This window comes from Brassica oleracea, chromosome C1 (genome assembly GCF_000695525.1).
Source record: "Brassica oleracea var. oleracea cultivar TO1000 chromosome C1, BOL, whole genome shotgun sequence".
Lineage (NCBI taxonomy): Eukaryota > Viridiplantae > Streptophyta > Magnoliopsida > Brassicales > Brassicaceae > Brassica > Brassica oleracea.
In genome coordinates this window covers 30,931,941-30,954,541 of record NC_027748.1, presented here as the reverse complement: position 1 = coordinate 30,954,541, position 22,601 = coordinate 30,931,941, and the positions used below count along the sequence as shown (strand labels likewise).

The window sequence follows — 22,601 nt, the reverse complement described above, 5'->3', positions numbered from 1 at the left end:
TTCCAACAGTCAAATGTTATTGTCAAATTTTGTGAGAACATGCGAGTCTGCTAGAAGAAGTGTGTGCATGTAGGAAGTATCTGTGAGCAAGTTCTGCATCAAGCCACCTCTTTGCCTGGCCAAGGCCCAAGCTAAGCCTCTTTAAGACAATACGACAGAAAATGCTCAATCAATATAAAGAATTAACATATTGAACTTTCATGTTTTGCCCGAAATCTTACATACTTAACACAATCTGACCATGAAATTATATATAATTGGTTGTATTTACTTCTTTGTAGTCACCGCCATTAACGGTTGCTAAGAGTCACCATTTGTATCTGATCAGTGTTACCAAAACGTATTTTAATGTTTCTGCAGCTGTTTTAGATAGTGTAGAAATGATATGAAACATATATTGGATTAGTTAAGAGAAAGGGTCATCGTCTCTTAATTCTTTATAGATTAGAGTTCAGACTAATCATATATAAAATGCAACGGCATACTCATTACGTGTTAGTTCTTTAATCTCTTAAGTGGTAAACGAAATGAACATGGTTTCCGTAGAAAAATATTGAAAAAGCATTGGATAGCTTAAAGGGTATAGCCGTTTTTTCTTTCTTAATCTTATTTCAGTGATAAAGATTAAATTCAATAAGACCAATATGGTTGTTGTCGACAAGTGGTAAGAGCTTAGTACTTATATGTGGAAATAAAAGTTTGGATATCGAAAGTGTCACTATTTTTGTGTCGTTGGTCTTCACTGGGTCCTTGCAAAAATAAATATCGGGAAGAAAACTCTAAGACGAGTAATAACAAATTAATACCGGCTTAAGTGATACAGTTAAGCGTGAATTCTCATAAGACACGTAGAATTGTCGGTTGTAGAATCGTCTCTAGTATTTTTCAGAGTTTGTAATATCATAATATATCCAGTACTAAAAAACAAATTAAAACATATATGTGACTATGGATACAATTGTTCAAAAAAAAAGTGACTATGGATACGGATGTATGAGTTAGCCCTGGGACGGATCCAGATATCCGGGAAATTTAGGGTATCCGGATCCGGATCCGTAGATTTAATATCCGGATCCGGATTCGTGGTTTCCGGATATCCGAGTTTCGGATATCCGTCTCGATATTCTATTATCCGCGGATATCCGGATCCGGATCCGGATCCGTCAAAATAATTAAAAATAATTTTTTTAACAAAAAATACAATTTTTTTAACAAAAAATACAATTTTTTTACACAGTAGGCTACAATGGATCAGTACATGGCTATTTCAAGGGTAGGAGAGGGCTCAGGCAAGGAGATCCTCTCTCTCCATATCTCTTTGTCATAGCCATGAACAACCTTTCTCACTTACTTAACAACGCAGCAAGGGACTTTAGACTGGACTATCATCATAAATGTCGGGATGCTAAACTAACTCACTTGAGTTTTGCAGATGACCTTCTCATCTTCATTGACGGGTCCATCTCTTCTCTTCAGGCAGTGCTTCAGATCCTTAAAGAGTTTGAATTGCGCTCCGGACTGGCTGTTAGTGTTCAAAAGTCAAGTTTCTTTGCATCAGGTTTATCCCAAGCGGAAATAGATGCTATTCAGGTTTCTACTGGAATGCCAATTGCCTCTCTCCCAGTGAGATATCTTGGTGTACCTCTATCCTCTTCAAAGCCTACTCTCTCTCACTGTGAAGTACTCATTCAGCAGATTAAAAGACGTCTTTCCTCCTGGAGCGCTAAATCCCTCTCTTTTGCTGGACGTCTACTCCTTATCAAGACTGTGATATCAGGAATCAACACCTTCTGGTGTTCCTCGTTTATATTGCCAAAGTCGGTGATCAAGAGAATCAACTCTCTTTGTGGTATTTTCCTATGGAAAGGAGATGTGGAGGGTCATCATACTGCGCGAGTTTCATGGGAAACAGTAACTAAAGAAAAGAGTCAAGGAGGACTAGGAGTCAAGGATTTGTATACCTGGAACAGAGCTTGCACGTTGAAGCTTATTTGGCTGTTGTTCTTTCAATCGGGTTCAGTTTGGGTGGCGTGGTTCAAGACGGAAATCCTGTCAGGGAATCTGAGCAACTTCTGGACAGTTAAGCCTAATAGAAAGTACTCTTGGCTAACTAATAAGTTAATCAAAATGAGAGATGTAATGTTTACCTGGATTAAACTTAAGATTGAGAGTGGCAGAGACTGCAGATTCTGGACAGATAACTGGTACCCGGAAGGAAAGATTTGTGAACTCATGACAGGAGGTAGAAGAACTAGGCTTGGTATAAGACAAGATGCAACCATCGCAAGCTTGTATGACAATGGTCACTGGCTTCTGCCACCGGCAAGGTCTGAAAATCAAGTAAGCATTCTTGCTTTCCTCTCTGGCCTGACAATATCTACTGCTGATGACTTCTACGTTTGGGAAATTGATAGAATAGTTAGCGCAAAATACACTACTGGGCTAGTTTATCAAAAACTGAGAGGAGACTATACTCATATACCTTGGACTAAAGCAGTGTGGATTAAAGGAGGCATTCCTAAGCATTGTTTTATGGTGTGGCTGGTGGTTCTGAACCGCTGCCCAACTCGCAATCGTCTCCAGTCCTGGGGTTTGCAAACTGATACTAACTGTCTTCTCTGTGGTCTTCATCCAGAGAGTCGAGATCACCTCTATTTTGATTGCCCTTACTCGTGGGAACTATGGTCAACTATGGCCACAAGATTCACTTTGAATCCTTTGAGGACATGGGATCGCTCACTAAGTCAGATGCACACACTCTCTGGTAACAGATTCCGGCGTCGTCTTCTCCTGCTAGCCTGGCAAGCGATCATCTACTGGGTTTGGGCTGAAAGAAATTCTAGACTTCATCGACACACTTTCCGATCTCCTGACGTGTTGCTCCGTCTTGTTGATTGTCAAATTAAAGACCGCATCAACAGTCTCCGGGAAGTCAACCCAACAACTTGTTCACAGCTCCTCCAATTATGGTTTCTTGCTTGTGATCCTACCATCGTCTCCGCTTGATTGCTCCATTCTCCGTCTCGTTATTTCTCATCAAACGTTTCCAAATCCGTTTTGGGCTAAACTGCAATGGGTTTCTTAACTATGGGCAATATTTTGTTTTTATTAACTGGGTCTTGTTTTGTAACTGAAGATCATATGGGCTTCTGAACCTTTTTCTATTTTTCTGCGTTTAAATTAATGAAAGTCTTTTCAAAAAAAAAAAATAAAATATCAAATAATTTTGTCGAACACGATAAAAACAAAAGCATACATGGATTAAAAACAATAGAACAAATTAAATAATAATTTTTGTGCGTGTGTGTATTATTTTAGTTACCTTTAGCGCCGCTAAAGTGTGAAGTCAAAGTATTGACAAAAGTTATGGTAAACAAGAACGTGGAAAATTTAAAATCATAATTCATTGTGATTACGATGAAAAGAATCTTGGACATTTTGTACGCACACATACGTTCAACTAGATATAGTTTTAGTCTTGGTCTAGTCTCCCATGGGCGGGGTATTACTTGTCTAATTTTGGTAATGCAACGTCTTCAAAAATAGAGTCACATAGTTTGGAGATAAATTCTGAGAGCATATTATAAGTTGATCAATCGTCTGCTGATTACCAAACATTGGACGTCGATAATATAATATAAATAGCAATACCACTAAGATTCAAATTCGTATAATTAAAAACAAAATCATTTAACAACCAACAAAAGAAAAACTCATTATACTAAAAAGAATATCTTATCCTATCGAGTGTGAACACAAATAGTTAGTGTATATGCTGAACTTAACAAGTTTCTATATTACGCACTAAATCTATAATTGACCCGTGAGATAAAGAAGACCCGTAAACAAATATATTATTGAAAAAATTAGTATAAAAGGATGGAAATTAGTGGAATAATGGTCCTGTTCTATATAATATCCCTGACCATTTCGTGACAGGACAATAGCACCAAACCCAATCTTGTTCTACGAATCTATGATCTATCATTCCCTACGTGCTATTGCGACTTTAGTGTTCGATACGGTTATGTTCTACAACGCGTTATCGAACCAAAAAACATATTTATGTTGACATTTCATATTTTAATTTTGATCAAACACAAAATTCATACTCTATGCTCATATTATATCATTTTACTTCTTAGAATTTAGCACCAGGCAATAATGTTTCTTCCTGAAAATCTATGAAGTACACTTCTTATCATTTTTTCAAAGTCAGCTCTTACTTTTATAAAACAAATTCTAGGATTATATACTATTTTTACGTAAAAAAGAATACGATCTATTTATATATAAAAAGGAATACGATCTATTTATAAGTACATTTAACTAATTATGTGCATGGTTGGCACATGGAAAATTAATGTTTACTATACTCTTTTCGTTTAAATTAAATGTTGTTTAAGAAACTGTTTATGCTTAGTGTTTTTTTTTATGACAAAGGGATTATTTATGCTTAGTGTTTCTTTATAAATTTATATTTTTATCTTAAAAAGTAAATAACGAAATAATTGCAAATTTATTTATATTTATAATTTGTGTGAACATAATAAATAATATATGAACTGAAAAAATGAAAAACACCAACTTAAACGTGGATAATTTTTTCCAATTTTAAAATGAAAAGATAATCAGTGTTTTTAAATTCAGATTAGTCCAGGGATCGAATTTGGTTAAACCGTCAACGTATCTCAATTGAATAAATACAAAACGAAAAATAGTTGAGCGGATAAATTCTTCATAGAAAAATGACAAAAATCGAAATCAATAAACCGAATAAAACCAAAATTTATTTATAATACACTGTTTTAAATTAATTTTGTTATTTATTGCTTTTGTTTGAAACTAATATAGTAAAGTTTATGGAAAAGAACGCTGCTACAAATAAACCTTAACATTTTTATTATACAATATTTACAATTTATGCTTGTAGATCTTTAAAGTCAATATATGAGCACTCATATTTTCTTCCTTTGATTTATATTTACATTTTATTTTATTATTGTTTATATTAAATTATAATAATTAAATTTAACTATATTCGTAAAATTTGAAAAAGATAAATAAGAAAACATATATTAAGATTTTTATTATGTTATTAAATTCAACCGAAGTACCGAACAAGACTAATTTTGATCAATACATTTTGATCCATGACTCGAAAACTTTTTCTGTTCGGTTTTATGTCTGGTTTTAAAAATATTAAAGATAATCTGTTCAAATGTTTTTTTTTGAAAAACAATCTGTTCAAATGTTTAAAAATATAAATCTTCAAAACTGCATTCAATGATCTATACTTATGTGATTCATTCTTTTCCAGATTAAACAGTCAATGATGACATGCTTTCACATTATCACTATTCCTCTATTTTGCATTAGTTTATACATTACACTATTAATTTATTGATTAGGCGACATAGCTTGGCAACCACTTCTCTTCAGCCCTCTGCTTGCTTTTAAATTAAATTTATATATTAAGATTTTTATTATGTTATTAAATTCAACCGAAGTACCAAACAAGACTAATATATATAGATATACAGTACTCTCTCCGTTCCACAAAGATAGACTTTTTAGAAGAAAAAAATTGTTTCAGAAAGATGTATTTTTTGTGTTTTCTATGAAAAAATTGTAAACTAACTTTATTGAATTACTATTGGTTAAAAGTTAATTTTGTTTTTTTAAAGTGATCTATACTATATTAAAAGGAATATATGAGCTCCTCTTAGCTATGCCACGTCGGATCAAAAAATCATCCAATCAAATTTGTCTTTACTGCCATGTCATCTGCGGCTTGAGTAAAAAAAAAAACCCTACGACTCGCATCGACTTCGTCTTCTCTGTTTCCTTTTCATCAAAGCTTCTAGAGATTCGATTAGGTTTTGAATTTTAAGACTCTCTATTCAATTGGTCTTTGTGATCGGATTGGGTATGGCTCAAGCTGTAGAAGAATGGTACAAACAGATGCCGATAATAACCCGGTCGTACTTGACGGCGGCTGTTGTTACCACCGTGGGATGTTCTCTCAAGGTATATACGCTTCCTCTTTCTCTGTTTTCCGTTTCTCCATCCCTATTCGTCCTTTCCGAACCTGAGAAACGTGAACGGAGATGGTACCTTTGTCATTATCTCAACATAATCTCTGGCCGCCGGAATCTGTATCTCCGGTGTTTCGGGGTTACGTAACCGCCACATCGAAACACGCCTGCGACCATCTTCGCCGTCACCTCCAACTTGGCTTCCATATCTGCTCTTCCCTTCAGGTTCAAGCTAACTTTCTTCTCTTATATTTTTCTCCTAAAGTTTAGAACTTTGGAACAAAAAAGGTTTAAACTTTCTTCACCTGTGTGCTTTGTGATTAGCTCTTTTGCAATTCTAATTGTAAAAAGGTTTCAACTTTCAATCACGATCATAGCTGCTTTCAAGATTTATCTCATTTTGTCTTGGACTCTCTATCTCTCTGCTGCTTTTGACAGATACTGCTGCAAGTCTATGATGCTGCACGAACGGAGTTCTCAAGAAGAGTCGTTGTATTCAACAGGGCTAAGTTTCTTCACTCCAGAGATGATATCAGATCTTCGTTATCTGTATGTTTCTTTAGTGGATGAGAGAGTAGGATAGGTCCTAGAGGTGAGGAGGGGTCATCATCAAACCAGGAGACATCCAAGAGAAACACAAGCAGTGGACGGAGGTGGACCAATGTCCTCCTTGCCGTTAACGTTATGTAATGTGTTTAGTTCTTCTCTCTGTTACATGTAACAATAGATCATGTCTTTTGGTTTGAGATGTTGCATTAGATAAATGATTTAGGCTTATGGGTTTCATTCTTGTGTCATGACAGAATGTATATTGCACAAGTTGCATCCAATGGTAGAGTGCTGACATGGGGAGCCAAGGTATCATATTCAGAGACTTGATTAAATACAAGAGGGAAACAGTTTGATATCTGAAAATCTCTGTTCCATTTCTCTTAAGTCTATCTCCAATGATTTTTTTTGGTTCTTACGATAAGCCAACTCATCTAATAGCTTTTACAGATAAAACGTTGTTTGTTCTCTTCTCACCGCTTGCTCGAAACATGTATGTTAATTATTTTTTTTGGTCCTGTGGAATTTCAGGGCTTTGTTTTTTTTTTAGTAAGTTACAATGTTTAGATTAAGAGTTTTGGCCTTGTGTTTGTCCGCTCGAACCTGCAAAATCAGAGCTTTTTATGTGTTTTGTGTTTGTACTAATCTATATAGTGTATCAAAGGATTTTCTTGAGAGTATCTCCATATTTAGTGGCCTGAACAAAATGTTCTTTATCGAGATTATGTAGATCCATTATTTTCATTTCTTTGGAGTTGCACAAATGAACAGAGCAATCTTTTTCTAATATATAGCTTTGTGACATGTTTCTAGATTATTGTGAAGTTGCATCCGACATTAGAGGTAGTTCTTAACTTTGAAAATATTCTGGTTTTCTTTAATGGGTATCTTCATAGTGGTGGTCACTTTATTTAATGTTTTCACCATGGTTACAGGGAGAGTTTGATGCAGTGTTAAAATTTTCAGGCACCGTTAACAGATATGTGGAATATGTTCATAACTTCTTTCATGCTAGAGATTGTTGGGAGCTATCACTTAATTTTCTCTTGCATCTAACGAGTAAACATGATCTCCGTTGATTTAAATCAAGCAGTCCAGCTGTTGGATTTCCATTGAAGAGAATAAAAGTTTGTATGGGATAAATTTTCAATTGATCAGGATCTGTGTTGTTGGGTGAGTTTCAGAAAGCGGTAACGGGCATGGAAGGAGCTGATGTGCTTTCAAGTGCGAAGATGTTCTAAACGATAGAGGCCTGACCGATACAGTGATGACTGAATCAGTCTAAAGGATTTGTAAGCATCGCCAATTATAGAAATGGATACAACACCTTCCTTAATGACGCGAGTTATGTAATATTCATCTTACAAGCTCCAAAACGCATTTCTTGCCTTTCTAAAGGATCTATAGATCGTTTAAATTATTCTTATACTATAAATCAGGAGATCTGCCCAGATGTGTGGGTAGAGTAGAGATGGCTGAAGGCGCAGCTAGCTGATGAGATCATTTGTTTTAGCTGGGAGTATGATTATGTCAACTTCATGTTGTAACATGTATACGTTTGTGGAATAGATTTGCATTCTTTTAAAATCTGGTCAAGATACTGTTTTTTTTTAGTTAGACACGAGAGCAAGGTTAACAAGTTCAATTCAGCATTGTAAACAAAAGTCAAAGTTATAAATTGCACAAACCATTGTATTAAGGTTATTATTTGATTTATATAATTATTTGTGCACCCAGTTAAAAAAAGTTTGGCTTCACCCCTGCTCTCAACTATGTATAATAATTTTCAATAAGACTATGTATAATTGGCACTATCTTTAGAAATGTAATATTCAGAGAAAATAGTTTTAAATATAACGTTCCGCCGGTAGGACAGACAAACCCCTAGATATAGAAGAAAAAGAAAAAAAATATTAAGATAAATCATTTTATTACAATTTGTCGATAGTGAATGGAAATATTAAAGAAAAATATTTCAACTTCCAAGAGAATTATAATCCTCATTTGTAGTGAATATTTAGTTATACAAAACAAATTTGATCACGAAAAATTTCCAAAACCCTGGACATCCATTTGGTGCCCACTCTTATGTGTATGTAAAAAATATATAGAGGTAGTTTATAAATATATAAAATACTGTAATTAGTACTAAAATATATTTTTGTTTAAAATAACACATGAAAGATAATACTCTATTAAAATCATTTAAATAAAAATAAAATAAGTGTAGACAATAAGAAATTACATTCATTAAGTTAGATATCATTTTCAAAAATATACTTAATCAAAAATACTATACCGTTTGAGTTTATAGTTTAGTGATTATTGTTTAGGTTTAATATTTAGGGAATAAAATTAAGTTTACGTATGATTTTGTTGCTCGAGAAATAATTTAACGAATATATAAAATTAAATATCATACTTAAAAGTAGAATGTTAAATTCTTTATATAGTAGCGTCTTCTTCGAATTTTATTATATATACATATATACTTTAGAAAACTTTGAATCTTTTAATTATTTGGTTAATAGTTGTAATTTTTAAAAGCCCAAACTATTTTTAATTATTTATTTATCAGATTATATGATATGTTATATAAAACAAAAATATTTTTGAAATAGTTTTACTATAATTGGTACTAGAATTTTTTTAAAATATCAATTTAATCAAATATAACCTAAATGTAACAAATCAAAATATATAATCCGCGCGTAGCGCGGAAAAAGACTCTAGTCATCTTAAAATTAGCTCAAAATTGATGTGAAAGTGCTCTCGACTAATTCAATTTTATGTTAATGCCTTCAGCTAAAATCTCTCTTAGATCCGCCCTTGATATTTATTCCCTGAAGTGAATTTTTTTTATAGCTCTTCATGTTTTCTAGTCCCTTGCGTTCATATTTGAATTTGGAAAAATCTATACAAATTTGAATCATTTAAATAGTCCCCAAGTACAAGTACAGTAGAATCTCTATAAATTAATAATGCTGGAACTTTGAAATTTTATTAATTTATAGAGATGTTAATTTACGAAAATTTCCTTATTTAGATTTTTTATTTTAAGATATATTTATTCTAAAATAAGAAAAATATTTGATTTTAGTATATAGATATTAATTATTATTTTTTGAAATTTGATATTTATATTAATTTTATTATATTATTTAGTGTATATAATATATATTGCATAGAATTAAAATGTGGTTTAAGATATAATATTACTAAATCTCATCAACAATATATTAAGTGTTAAGAAAATATAAAGATAATTCTATTGTGAATATAAAACAAACAGTAAAATGATAGATTCTTACCTATAAAAATATGTTTACATATAAATTATTAGTTTATAATTTTAATAGGACCATATCTTTACATAGAATTCTCTAAAAAAATTATTATCTTATTATTTTATCGATTTGTGTCAAATTTTAAACCGGTCTAAATTGAAACTGGAAAAAATTATTAATTTATAAAGATTATTAATTTATCAAGTATTAATTTGTAGAGGTTCTATTGTATATGATTTCTTTTTAATGTACGAATTTTTCTGATCATTCATTAATTAGCATTGTGAACCAATAAATTGCCTCTAGCTATACCATGCACTATTTTAAAACTGTTTGCGTCCATATTAAAGAAAGCGGTATATCTTTTATGTTAGTCTTGAAAAACATGATTCTTAAGAAGAAAAAAGGAAACGTCCACTACGTATATACCAATGCAACGTACCAACATTTGTATGCAACTTTTATTGATTAGCTCGTAAACTGAAAAATAAATCGTCGCCAACTACACCAAGTTGTCTTGTCTGTCTCTACATTCTTTTCTGATAAAAAGTTAATTATCTGTATCTTTTTTTTTGTTTGTCAACTAATTATCTGTATCTACATTTGAGAACAGAACATCTCGATTTATTTGTCACTTGAGTTATTCTTTCTTTTTCTTTTTTTTTTTGAAATGAACTTGAGTTATTCTTATTAGCATCTTTATAAACAATAGTTGAAGAAGATATAATTTGTGACAAATGGCAAAGCAAGCACTCTTTCGGCATTGAAATAGTTATAGCATAAACGAACTGGTATATCAAATGTAAGGTTATACTATGTTATGTTGGCATATAACTATTACTTACATTAGGAGATAATTATTCCATAATATGTGTTTATGAGACCATAGCAGCCGTTCACAATTATATCAGGTATTAGGTTTAATTAAGATCAATTGATGTTATTCAGCTAGCACGGCCAAAAGAACTAAGGGGGTGTATTGAATGTGTAATTTGAAGTGATTTGAATTTTAATGAGTTTGTAGATGATTGTTGGGGATCGGAGAATTTGGTGCGGTTTTTGTTAAAACACTTTAGAATTTTTTTTTTTTTTTTTTTTGTCGGCTACCCATGTGAGTTAGATCAAGGGGTGGTAGACGAGCCGATTCTCCGAGGAGCATCTCCGTCTGTCAGGGTCTGATCTATATGGGAAAAGATATATCCTCTACTTCTTTCTTCTTTCGCTAGCGCGTCCGCTCGACCATTTCTACTCCGAGGAATATAAGACAGACTCACATCTTCGAAATCTTCATGTAGTCTTTGGAACATCTCGATCTCTGTCGCAAAGGTTGGCCACACCACCGGGTTCGTAGTCATATCCACAAGGTCCGAGCAATCCGTCTCGAACCGTATAGAATATATCCTCATGACTTTCATACATGAGATTGCCCAAAGTAAACCTTCCATCTCAGCATGCAAAGCTTAGAGGCTTCTGTTACACGTCCGTAATCCGAAATGTTCAGAGCCCAACTGATCCTTAAGACTCCACCCTAAGCCACTAACGGTGCCATTATTGATCCATATGCATCAATTTGACAGGTAGGGATTCGGGGTATCCAAGGGGGCACTATCTCTCTCTCTAGAATCTCATCTAAAACAATCAGATTTGAATTTTTATTTTTATAACTAAGGAACTCTCCTTAAACACTCTAGAAACACTTAGAGTACTTTAAAATCTACAACTTAAATTTTGTTCAATAACAGTTGATTTCAGAGTGTTTTATGAAATGATAAATTCAATAACACTGGACTTTAAATTATATTTTTAAATCCACGTTTGAATAACAGTAGATTTGTCATTTTAATATAAATCATTTCAAACTCATAGTCGAATACACCCCGTAAATGATTAACCCATCATAATTTCTCTAAACCTTATTTTGTTTGGCAACAAAAGAGAGAGTTTAATTCCTTAGTGTCAATTAATAGATATGCTGGGACCTGTCGTAGGCCTATTTCGTTGACCCATATGCTTTGAACAAAAACTTTCATTCAACTTAAGTGTGTGTGAACGCGTTAGTCAACTTGCATTACATGACCTATTTGGCCCGGTCAGATGTTATTATTATTTTTGGTAGTTTTACATTCAAGAAGTTATTAACTGGAGAAAAACAAAACTTGCGCTTTTACAAGATGACTGTTTTACAAAGCCCATCAGATATTAGTAAATTAGAAACTACATCTGAAAATAAAAATTGTGCTAAGTGAAATTTTGAATACATAATATCATTAGCAGATCAATATACTGCATGTTTTTTTTAGCAACATACAAAATTATATTAGACGAAACATATCAATGGTTTATAAATGATTCTAATATGACATGTTATAGAAAATTTCAGTACACATTCAACTATAACCAAATTACGAAAAGAAGCAAACGCGTACGACAAATTACTTTCTATTTTCAAAATTTGGATGTTATATATTTTTATCAACATTTGGATGTTATATATATACTAATTGGAAAATTTTAGGCTCTATTTATATATTTTATTAAAAATGAATAACTAATCAAAATTGAAACCTCAAATCTAAACTAACTAAAATCAGTTTTCTATAACTTACCTCTGATTAACACATTTAGGTAGATGAAAAACATGCCTAGATGTTTCAGTTAATTAAAAGAATCGAGGAAAAACTAAATGAAAGCATAGCATTTATAATAAGGACATGTCATCATCATAATGTAATTACAAGAAATGAACGTCTTTTAGCCCTAACCAAAATTACTACTTAGATTAAAGAAGTTTAAGTTTAGTATAAGAGTAAAAAAAAATTACCAAAAAAAAAAGGAATTACGAAAGACTTTTTACGAGCAGATATATAAAACAGTGTTTCTGGGTCAACATATATTCCACCCAACGTTAATTTTTGTTTTGTCGTATATACTCGTAAACGTTGATTTTCTATATAAAATGTACGTGTGGGCTTCACTATATCGCCACTTGTACGTCTACCCGACGACTTTTTTTACTCGGAACTAACACTTACACACGTATCTCGCCATCACAATTCTGCACACATTTTTAATTTATTTTTGTAGTCTTTACAAAAACATATCATTCGTTCCCACATGCAATATAATATATGCATGTACAACATACTTTTTGACTACGGTGCCAATAAACCAAAACACATCTCTCCCTCTTTCTCGCTGTCTCTCTCATCTCCTTCCTGGAAGCTGACGAAATGCTTTTGAATTCTCCCACATGCCTTTCAACAAATTCAGTATAAATACTCAAAACCAGCTAGTTCTTCTCATGCTCATCAACAACATTTGATCATATAGCTCATAAGCATTTGATCAGCACAATCTATCTCGATCGTACCACAATACAAACTTTTCATCAGTAATCAAAACACATCATAGAAAGATGGGAAGAGCTCCATGCTGCGAGAAGATGGGATTGAACAGAGGCCCATGGACGCCTGAAGAAGATCAAATTTTGGTCTCTTTTATCCACCAACATGGCCATAGTAACTGGCGAGCCCTCCCTAAGCAAGCTGGTATGAACATATATAAATTTACATGATACTTAAATCTTGATCTTGTTGCCCCTGGCAACAAACATATATATATATATATATATATGATATAGTCCAGTTTCCTAAGCAAGCTTGTATGAACAAATTATAATTAAATTTCCTTAACAGTGACGGTGACTATTAATTGCAGGTCTTTTGAGATGTGGAAAAAGCTGTAGACTTAGGTGGATGAACTATTTAAAACCTGATATTAAAAGAGGCAATTTCACCCAAGCAGAGGAGGATGCTATCATTAGTTTGCACCAAATCCTTGGCAATAGGTATTACTCTACACTTCTCGACTTTTACATAGATAAATTAATATCCTTATACATACATCATACGTTCATACAATAATCATCACAAGAAACATGTCTTGGTCCACTATAACATAAAAGTTAAATATACAGTGATCGAGTCTTTGAAAATTTTATATTAACGTTTTCTTTTGGTATCGTCTCTAGATGGTCAGCAATCGCAGCAAAATTGCCTGGAAGAACGGATAATGAGATCAAGAACGTATGGCACACTCACTTGAAGAAAAGGCTGGAAGATAATCAACCCGCTAAACCTAAGACCAGCAACAAGAAAAAGAGTACTAAACCCAAATCTCAGTCTGTACCAGCAAAATCAAAGAGTACTAAAACCGAATCGGAGCTCGCAAGCTCATCGAACCCTTCTTTTGAAAGTTTGTTCTCAGCATCACTTTCGGCGAGTGATGAAGTTTCTTCAGAAACACTCACGAGCCACGAAGATCATAGCAAAGAGGCTCAGATGGATAATAAATTGAGAGAAATGATCACTACTACAGATCAAGATTCTTTCTCTTTCATAAACTTCGGAGAAGACATCGACGAGAGCTTCTGGAACGAGACGCTTTATAGCCAAGATGAAGAAAACCACACGTCGAATCTTGATGAGATGCAGCAAGAGTTTCAGCACTTACGCTCCGTCGGTAATGAGATGATTTTCGATAGTGAGATGGACTTTTGGTTCGATGTATTGCCCAGAAGTGGAGGGGAACAAGATCTACTAGCTGGGCTCTAGTGGTGCAAATTTGGTCTAGTTAGTTTAATAATTAGCGGTTGCTTGTTTGAAAATATGTTATTCATTTGTTTCTCCAAGATCGAGTAGTTAGTTAGTTCAGTAATAAACTAATAATATAAGACGAGTTATCAACTACAACGTATATTGCCATGTTAATGAAATAATTAACCAAAACATTGGATAACATGCCTCAGTCAAAAAAAAAAACATTGGATGACATGCCAACAACAACGATTAATGTGTATCATTAATATAGTAAAATAATACTCGGCTTTCTAATTTGGTTTTCAAGTTCAACTATGGCGGAAAAGGAAAAGTTGATAATTAGTAATTAAATTATTAGAGAAAAGTAGCTTGATAAACATTAGCATCAAACTCTAATGAAAACAGAAAGAACTAATGAATTACTTTTAGATACATTTATGTTTCTTAATACCAGTATATATATAGGATATATATAAAATTTAGAATTGTATAATTTAATTAATATTTGTAGGTTTCAGATGGTTACTCTTTACATAACATATAACGCATATTAAAATGGTGGTACAAAAACGCATTATTTTTTTATACGTTCTGTCTAATATCTTTTTTGGTCTGTCTAATATCGTTAATATCCGGTTTAAATTTGAAGTTTCTGTAAAAGTTTTCTCTCCAGATTCGATTATAGTTGATATTAAAAACAAAAAGCAGAGGATACAGGGAACTAATTCGAACTTCTAAAACCACCTCCATCGAACTTCTAAAACCACCTCCATCAATGGTTTCAATGAGAGGTTCCAAAGGAAAAAAGCAAAAAAAAAAAAATCAAAAATGCTAAAATTAGATAAAACCGCTGCTTAATTAAGAGGAATTAGAATTGTTAAAAACCCCATATGTGGCTCATGCTTATTGGCTTCTTCATTTATCACGAAAGGGGAAAAAAAGTCGTGTCTTCTGGTCTCTCTCTTCTCCGATTTCATCGAAAGCTCTTCGTCGCGTCTCTCTCTTTTCGTCATCGATTCAGTCACACAGCTCATGATTGGCAGCAATTCTCCGCTACTCTCACTTTCCCTTATCAATTCGATTAGGTCTGACTCTGAGAGTAATTCGATAACCACGGGACTAAGCTCGCCGCTGCTCTGCTGCGCATCTCTGACTCTAAACAGGCCCAGCGAGTCAATGACTCAGCCTGTGGAGGGGAAAGATGCGATACAGCAGCAACAGCAGCAGGTTCAGAAGGTCCACTCATCGGCGAGCCGGAATGCGGAGGAGCGAGTTATGATAAGCGAGGTATTAGTGTATATAGTGTAGTTGGGTCAGTCTGTACATACTGGTATAGTATAAACCGGTACATAAGTCATCTCATCTCTGGTTTAAGGCTTGGTTTATGTCTTTAGTCGAGTCTGTATATAAACCCTCACATGTATATTTCATTAATTAAGGAGAATGGGATTATTTACTGAAATGGTATCAAAGCCGTAGTTGCCTAACTAAACAGTTACATTGTCGTGTTTGGTTTGATGAAATTTCTTGTGGCATTCAGGCTCCTACACAGGGATTAATGAATGGGATGGGTAGAGCTATTGCAAACCTTTACTTCCTCGACATCGAGTCAGTTTCATCCCCAGGTACCACTATTTATGATTCTAAGTCCATCATTGCGTCTGTTGTTAGTCTTGACATTTGGCATAAGAGGTTAGGTCATCCATCATTGTCTAAACTCACCTCTATGCAATCTGTTTTACCTCATTCAAAAACATCAAATAAAAATCTTGATCATTGCCACATATGTCATTTGTCTAAGCAAAAACACTTACCATTCATCTCTAAGAATAACATTAGTCCTGAACCTTTCGATCTCATCCATATATACACATGCCCTTTTCAACTCCCACCCATGATGGTTTCAAATATTTTCTAACCATAGTTGATGATTCCTCACGGGCAACTTGGGTATATCTTATGAAAACCAAATCAGATGCCCTTAGTGTCATTCCTAACTTTGTCACTATGGTAGAAACTCAATTCAATAGGAAGGTTAAGGGTGTTAGATCCGACAATGCACCAGAACTCAACTTCACATCCTTTTATAAATCAAAAGGCATCATTTCTTTCCATTCTTGTCCTGAAACCCCTCAACAGAATTCTGTTTTAGAACGAAAACATCAACACATTCTAAATGTGGCCCGTTCCCTTCTCTTTCAATCTCACATTCCTCTTTCATACTGGGGTGACTGCATTCTAACTGCAGTTCATCTTATAAATCGCATCCCCGCTCCCATTGTTGATAATAAAACCCCTTTTGAAGTCCTAACAAGGAAAACTCCTGATTATCAACTTCTCAAATCTTTGGTTGTCTCTGTTACGCTTCAACATCACCCAAGGGCAGACATAAATTCAATCCCCGATCTCGTGCTTGTGTCTTTCTTGGCTACCCTTCGGGTTTTAAAGGCTATAAACTTCTATATCTTGAAAAAAATTCAATTTCTATTTCTCGTCATGTCGTTTTTCATGAAGATTTATTTCCTTTCGTTAAATCAAATCCTTCCCATGATATTCATAACTTTTTCCTGATGTTCCTGCTTCTCCTGTGATATCCAAACCCTCCGATGATGTTGAGACTTCTTCTCCATAATCTCCTATAGAGATTTTGCCTCCTGAAAATCCTATCATGGATGATGATGAACCTTTCGTTCAATCATCTCACAGGAAATCAAAGAAGCCAGTTTATCTTTAGGATTACTATTGTAACTCAATAGGATCCTCAACCATTCATGAAATCTCTTATGTCCTGTCTTATGGCACACTTTCTTCTCTTCATCTTTCTTTCCTTGTTGCCATTGACAAAGTCAAAGAACCCAAAACCTATGCTGAAGCAAAGAAACTTTTGGTTTGGGATGATCCAATGGATGCAGAGATTGATGCTTTGGAAGGAACATAGTCATGGACGATATGTACTCTACCTGAAGATAAGACTCCTATTGGCTGTAAATGTATCTTCAAAGTGAAGTTTAACGCATATGGAAAAGTTGAGAATTATAAAGCCCGTCTTGTAGCAAAAGGCTATACTCAGCAAGAAGGAGTTGATTACCATGAAACGTTTTCACCCGTTGTCAAGCTTACCACGATTAAACTCCTTCTGGCTCTCTCTGCTATTCATGGTTTTTCTCTTCATCAACTTGACATCTCAAATGCTTTTCTCAATGGTGATTTGGATCAAGAGATATACATGAAGCTTCCTCCAGGTTACGCTGAGCGAAAGGGGGACAGTCTGCCTCCTAATGCAGTCTGTAAACTTCAGAAATCTCTCTATGGCCTCAAGCAAGCCTCGCGTCAATGGTTCTTAAAATTCTCCACTACGCTGTCTCGCTTGGGTTTCACTCAAACATATTCTGATCACACATGCTTTCTCAAGACTACTGCCTCTCTGTTCTTGTGTGTAATCGTATATGTTGATGATATTATTATCGCCAGCAACACTGATTCTGAAGTGGATCTCTTAAAGGAGCAACTGAAATCTTCGCTCAAACTCCGTGACCTTGGCCCCATGAAGTATTTCCTTGGTCTCGAAATCGCTAGTTCCTATGCGGGTATTCATATTTGTCAGCGCAAGTATGCATTAGATTTGCTTGATGAATCTGGCTTACTTGGCTGCAAACCCTCTAGTGCCCCTATGGATCCTTCTATAAAATTGCCAAAGGAAACTGGAGGTGAGTTAGTTGATGTTGAAGCTTATAGACATCTCATTGGTCGTCTGCGGTATCTTCAGATCAGGAGACCAGATATCACCTTCGCCGTCAATAAGCTTAACCAATTCTCTTCTGCGCCACGAGAGAGTCATTTGCGTGGAGTTCTCAAAGTTCTTCACTATATCAAAGGCACAGTTCGACAAGGCTTGTTCTACTCATCCAAGGCCGAGATGCAAATTCAAGCTTTTGCACATTCAGATTGGGGTGCTTGTCAAGACACCCGACGTTCAACATCAGGTTCTTGCATCTTCCTTGGTACATCTTTGGTTGCTTGGAAGTCGAAGAAACAACAGGTCGTCTCCAAGAGCTCAGCTGAAGCTGAATATCACAGTCTTTCAGTCGTCACTGATGATCTGTTAGCAAACCGACTCTGCTCTTTTGTGATAACACTGCAGCTATTCATATAGCTCATAACACTGTCTTTCACGAGCGCACCAAGAATGTTGAAATTGATTGCTATAGTGTGCGAGAAAGATTGGTTGCAGGTCTTTTCAAGCTTCTAAACGTCCGGACAGATCTGCAACTTGCTGATCCTTTTACCAAGCCACTATACCCTGCTCCCTTTCAGCAGTTGTTTGGCAAGATGGGTCTCCTCAACATCTTTGTCCCATCTTGAGGGGGACTATTAGTGTATATAGTGTAGTTGGGTCAGTCTATACATACTAGTATAGTATAAACCGGTACATAAGTCATCTCATCTCTGATTTAAGGCTTGGTTTATGCCTTTAGTCGAGTCTGTATATAAACCCTCACATGTACATTTCATTAATTAAGGAGAATGAGATTATTTACTGAAACGAAGTGTTGGTGAGAACCAAGGATTAATTGCTTTCGAAACCGAGTGTAGATCTCTCGTTAAACAAAGATATGTAGTTGTTCTCTTTTAGTGAACAATGAGAGTATTGTTGTGACGCTTTTTTACTAAAATTAAGGTACTCTTGATATGTGTAATGCAGGAACTTACTGTTAAAGATATGGAAGAGCTTCGTGATGATATCAAAATGTATCTGGATTTAGATCGGGAAACTTCAACACGCATACAATATTGGTTCAGCCACATCAGCAGCGTCCTGGAGGTGGTGGAAGACGTCCTGGAGGTGGTGGAAGACGCCCTGGAGGGATCCAACAGTTCCAGCAACAACCTCCCATGATGCAGCACCAGGTTCTTTCTCAGTTTCTCATGTCTCTTTCAATACAATAGTTCATAATATGATTTTTTTCTATCTGGGTGGTGATCAGATGCATCCAAGGGGTCGGAACATCCGGTACTCCCAAGGGCGTGGTGTTAGTGGTGGTGATGTCCTCCATATGACATGGACAACAACAACATGCCATTGCCGATTGGAGCTCTGGCTTCAAATCTGGCTAACACTTCTCCAGAGCAACAGAGGACGGTGAGTGAGAGGATCTCTAAAAAATGCTTCTTTTATTTGGGATTATTATAATGTTGGCACTAACTCTTGTGGGGTTTGTGCGTGCATAGATGTTGGGTGAGAATCTGTACCCGTTGGTGGAGAAGCTCGAGGTAGAGTCTGCAGCCAAAGTGACTGGGATTCTTTTGGAGATGGACCAAACCGAAGTTCTCCATCTTTTGGCGTCACCAGAAGCTCTCGAGGCGAAAGTTGCGGAGGCAATAGATGTTTTGAGGAGCGTTGCAGTTGGTGGTGCAGCCGAGCAGCTTGCTTCCTTGAACCTCTCTTAACTTCTTTTGTTTTCAGTTTGGTCTTTGCTTTTTATTGTGTTCTCTCTCCCATACAATCACAGTTGGAGACTTGGAGTTGTTTCGTTGCTTTCCCTATAACTGCTTTTGTGTGTGGTTTATGGAAGAGCTTCGTGAAGAAGAAGCTGATGTGGAAGTAGTGGCGGCTGGTTCGTTTTCGCCAGAGCTCATGCACGGTGATGATCGTTCGGCCTTCAAAGTTCATACATGAAGCTTTCCAAGATGGATTTGGTACGTTCCCTCTAATTTGGCTTGTTTGTTATTCTCGTATAATGTATTTTATGATTAAACTCACCTATCTTTTGGAAGACAAAATAGATTCATGACACCGGAACCTGACAAAATTCTGAGTAAACTGTGTAGCACATAGCTTAAAATGTGTGTGTTTAGCCTTGAATGGAGATGATAGAATATGAGTAGGTAGTATAATTAAAATGTTTGTATTTGTATTTTTAATATGCTTCTATGTCATTTTTATGTATGATTTTCTTTTAAATCATTCAACTTTGAAAAAAAAAAAAATTTAAGGACCTCAATGAGGTTTTCCTATTGGAGGCTGAAAAAATTAATTAAATTAACAAATGTTCTTAACTTTTTAAATCACCAAATTAACTACTAATTTATTTATTAGAACCCATTAGAGTCTCTAACCAATCTAACCAATAGACGTGCTCTAAAGAATTAGTAAAAAGTCCATGATGAAACTGATCATCTCGAGAGACTCCTATGAGTACTGTTAATCAAATGACGAGCTTGCACATGTAACATTGTTAGAGTGATTTTTGAAAAGGCGAAAATAATTTTTTTTTTTTGGTTTTGAAAAGAGCCTTCTAGCGAAAAAGGATTTCCTTCCCACAATCTCTTCCACATCCAAGTAGACAACAACCAAAAACATATTAAAAAAAATGTGATAGTTAATGTAAATCCTTGTCTAATGATAAAAGTCTGAATCTATTATTCGAGTGGTGTTAGAATATAAGAAAAGAACTTCTTTAGGAAAAATGGGACTAGAGCTCTCTTCTTTTAAATTGGATCATAAATATTTTTAGTGAGATCCTTATTTGGATTTTATTAGATGATTAGAAGAAGTATTTGTAGCATTCTAGTTTAGAGCATACTAGGTTAATATTTGAGCTTTGCACGGAATAAATATTATGTATACAAGTAATTTTTACGTATTATTATTTATTTTATATTCATTTACGTATCATATATATAATTAAATTAGAGTAATCACATTAATCAAAATAATACCTCTTGTTTATCTATAATATTTTTATAGTAAATAAATCAAAACAATCATTTTATTTATTTTATATGGTATATAATTAGATTTTAATGATACTGACACATATATAGTATATTTAGATATAAATATTTATTATTGAAACTTCCTACTCATATGATTTTATTAACATTTGTATATTTTCTCTAACAAAAAAATTTAAACCATTAATCGTAAAAATTTTCAGTGTGAGATTTCTTCAATGAAAATTTTAAAATTAAAATATTAAAGTCTTAATACCTTTTCAATGAAAATTTCAAAATTAACATATTTACGTATTTTATATAGTATATAGTTTAATTTAAACGATATTAATATATATATATATATATTTAATATGAATATTTATTAAATGTGACTTCATATTCATACGATTTTATGATTATTTGTATCTTGTTATAACAAAAAACTTAAATCGTTGATCACAAAATTTTCAAAGTGGGACTTTTAACATTTTTAGTAATCTACAGTCATTTTAAAAAATTCAAAATATAACATATAAGAAAATGTAAATTTTTATTAAATAGTTAATGTGGTTATCTAATTTCTTTTAACATTATAAAATTAAACAAAAAAGAGGGATGATACAAAAATTGTTATCAAATATTTATTATTCATAATCAGTAATTGTCATATATATGTTAATCATATTAGGTAATTCCATAGCTTTTATTTAAGAAAAGAATGAAGAATATTCTTTTGTACACTCTTTTAAGGATCCTAGCTACCAAAAAGATGTTGTAATGCTTCTTAATTAATATGTAAGAGATTGAAAGTTAAAAAATTTGATTTAGTTAGTTATGTCATTAGAGTGCATTTATCTTTTCTGTCACATATCTAAAAAAAATAAAGTTAATTGTGGTTGAACTAGAATACTGGAAAGATAAATGACCTATCAAAAAATGATTTACGATATTATGTAAATGAGTCTAAAACATAAATAAAATATTATGTAGTGATTACGGTCAATAAGCAAGACTTTTGAACCTCCGAAAAACTAACGCCCGCCTATTACCCGGAATAGGGTCACGGACCGAACCATGGGGTTATAATTTAGTTCTATATATATATATATATTTTTTTTTTTTTTTTTTTTTTTTTGTCACTGGGCGCTCTCTGGAATCCCGGAGGAGTCGAACCCGTGTGCCTTGTATTTAGTTCTATATACAAAATAGATTTTGGAACCCAAAACTAAAGGTTTCTAAATTAACCGGATTAGATGGTTTAAATTGGGTTATAATTTAGTTCTTTAATAATTTGTGTTAAGGGCTTTTACTAGAGAACTGAAAAGTGTTATTCGAAAGGAAAAAATAATGAAGAGAAAAGATAAAACAGAAGTAGGCTTGGACGAAAAAAACCGGAACCGAACTGAAATACC

General features: G+C 34.0%; 1 protein-coding gene across 1 annotated transcript; it reads left to right on the top strand.

Moving 5' to 3' along the window:
- Positions 1–13,042: 13,042 nt before the first annotated feature.
- On the top strand, positions 13,043–14,622 carry LOC106292962 (myb-related protein Myb4-like). The gene is made up of 3 exons (XM_013728638.1): positions 13,043–13,422; positions 13,592–13,721; positions 13,905–14,622. Exons 1-3 carry the CDS (start codon positions 13,290–13,292, stop codon positions 14,485–14,487), a joined length of 846 nt encoding a protein of 281 aa, XP_013584092.1. The 5' UTR covers positions 13,043–13,289; the 3' UTR covers positions 14,488–14,622.
- Positions 14,623–22,601: the final 7,979 nt, after the last annotated feature.

What these genes read in the sequence shown, in the direction of transcription:
- LOC106292962 (XM_013728638.1), top strand. Translation starts at nt 13,290, where the DNA reads ATGGGAAGAGCTCCATGCTGCGAGAAGATGGGATTGAACAGAGGCCCA. An exon ending in AGCCCTCCCTAAGCAAGCTG is followed by an intron (nt 13,423 to 13,591) that starts GTATGAACATAT and finishes TATTAATTGCAG; the next exon opens with GTCTTTTGAGATGTGGAAAA. An exon ending in CACCAAATCCTTGGCAATAG is followed by an intron (nt 13,722 to 13,904) that starts GTATTACTCTAC and finishes TATCGTCTCTAG; the next exon opens with ATGGTCAGCAATCGCAGCAA.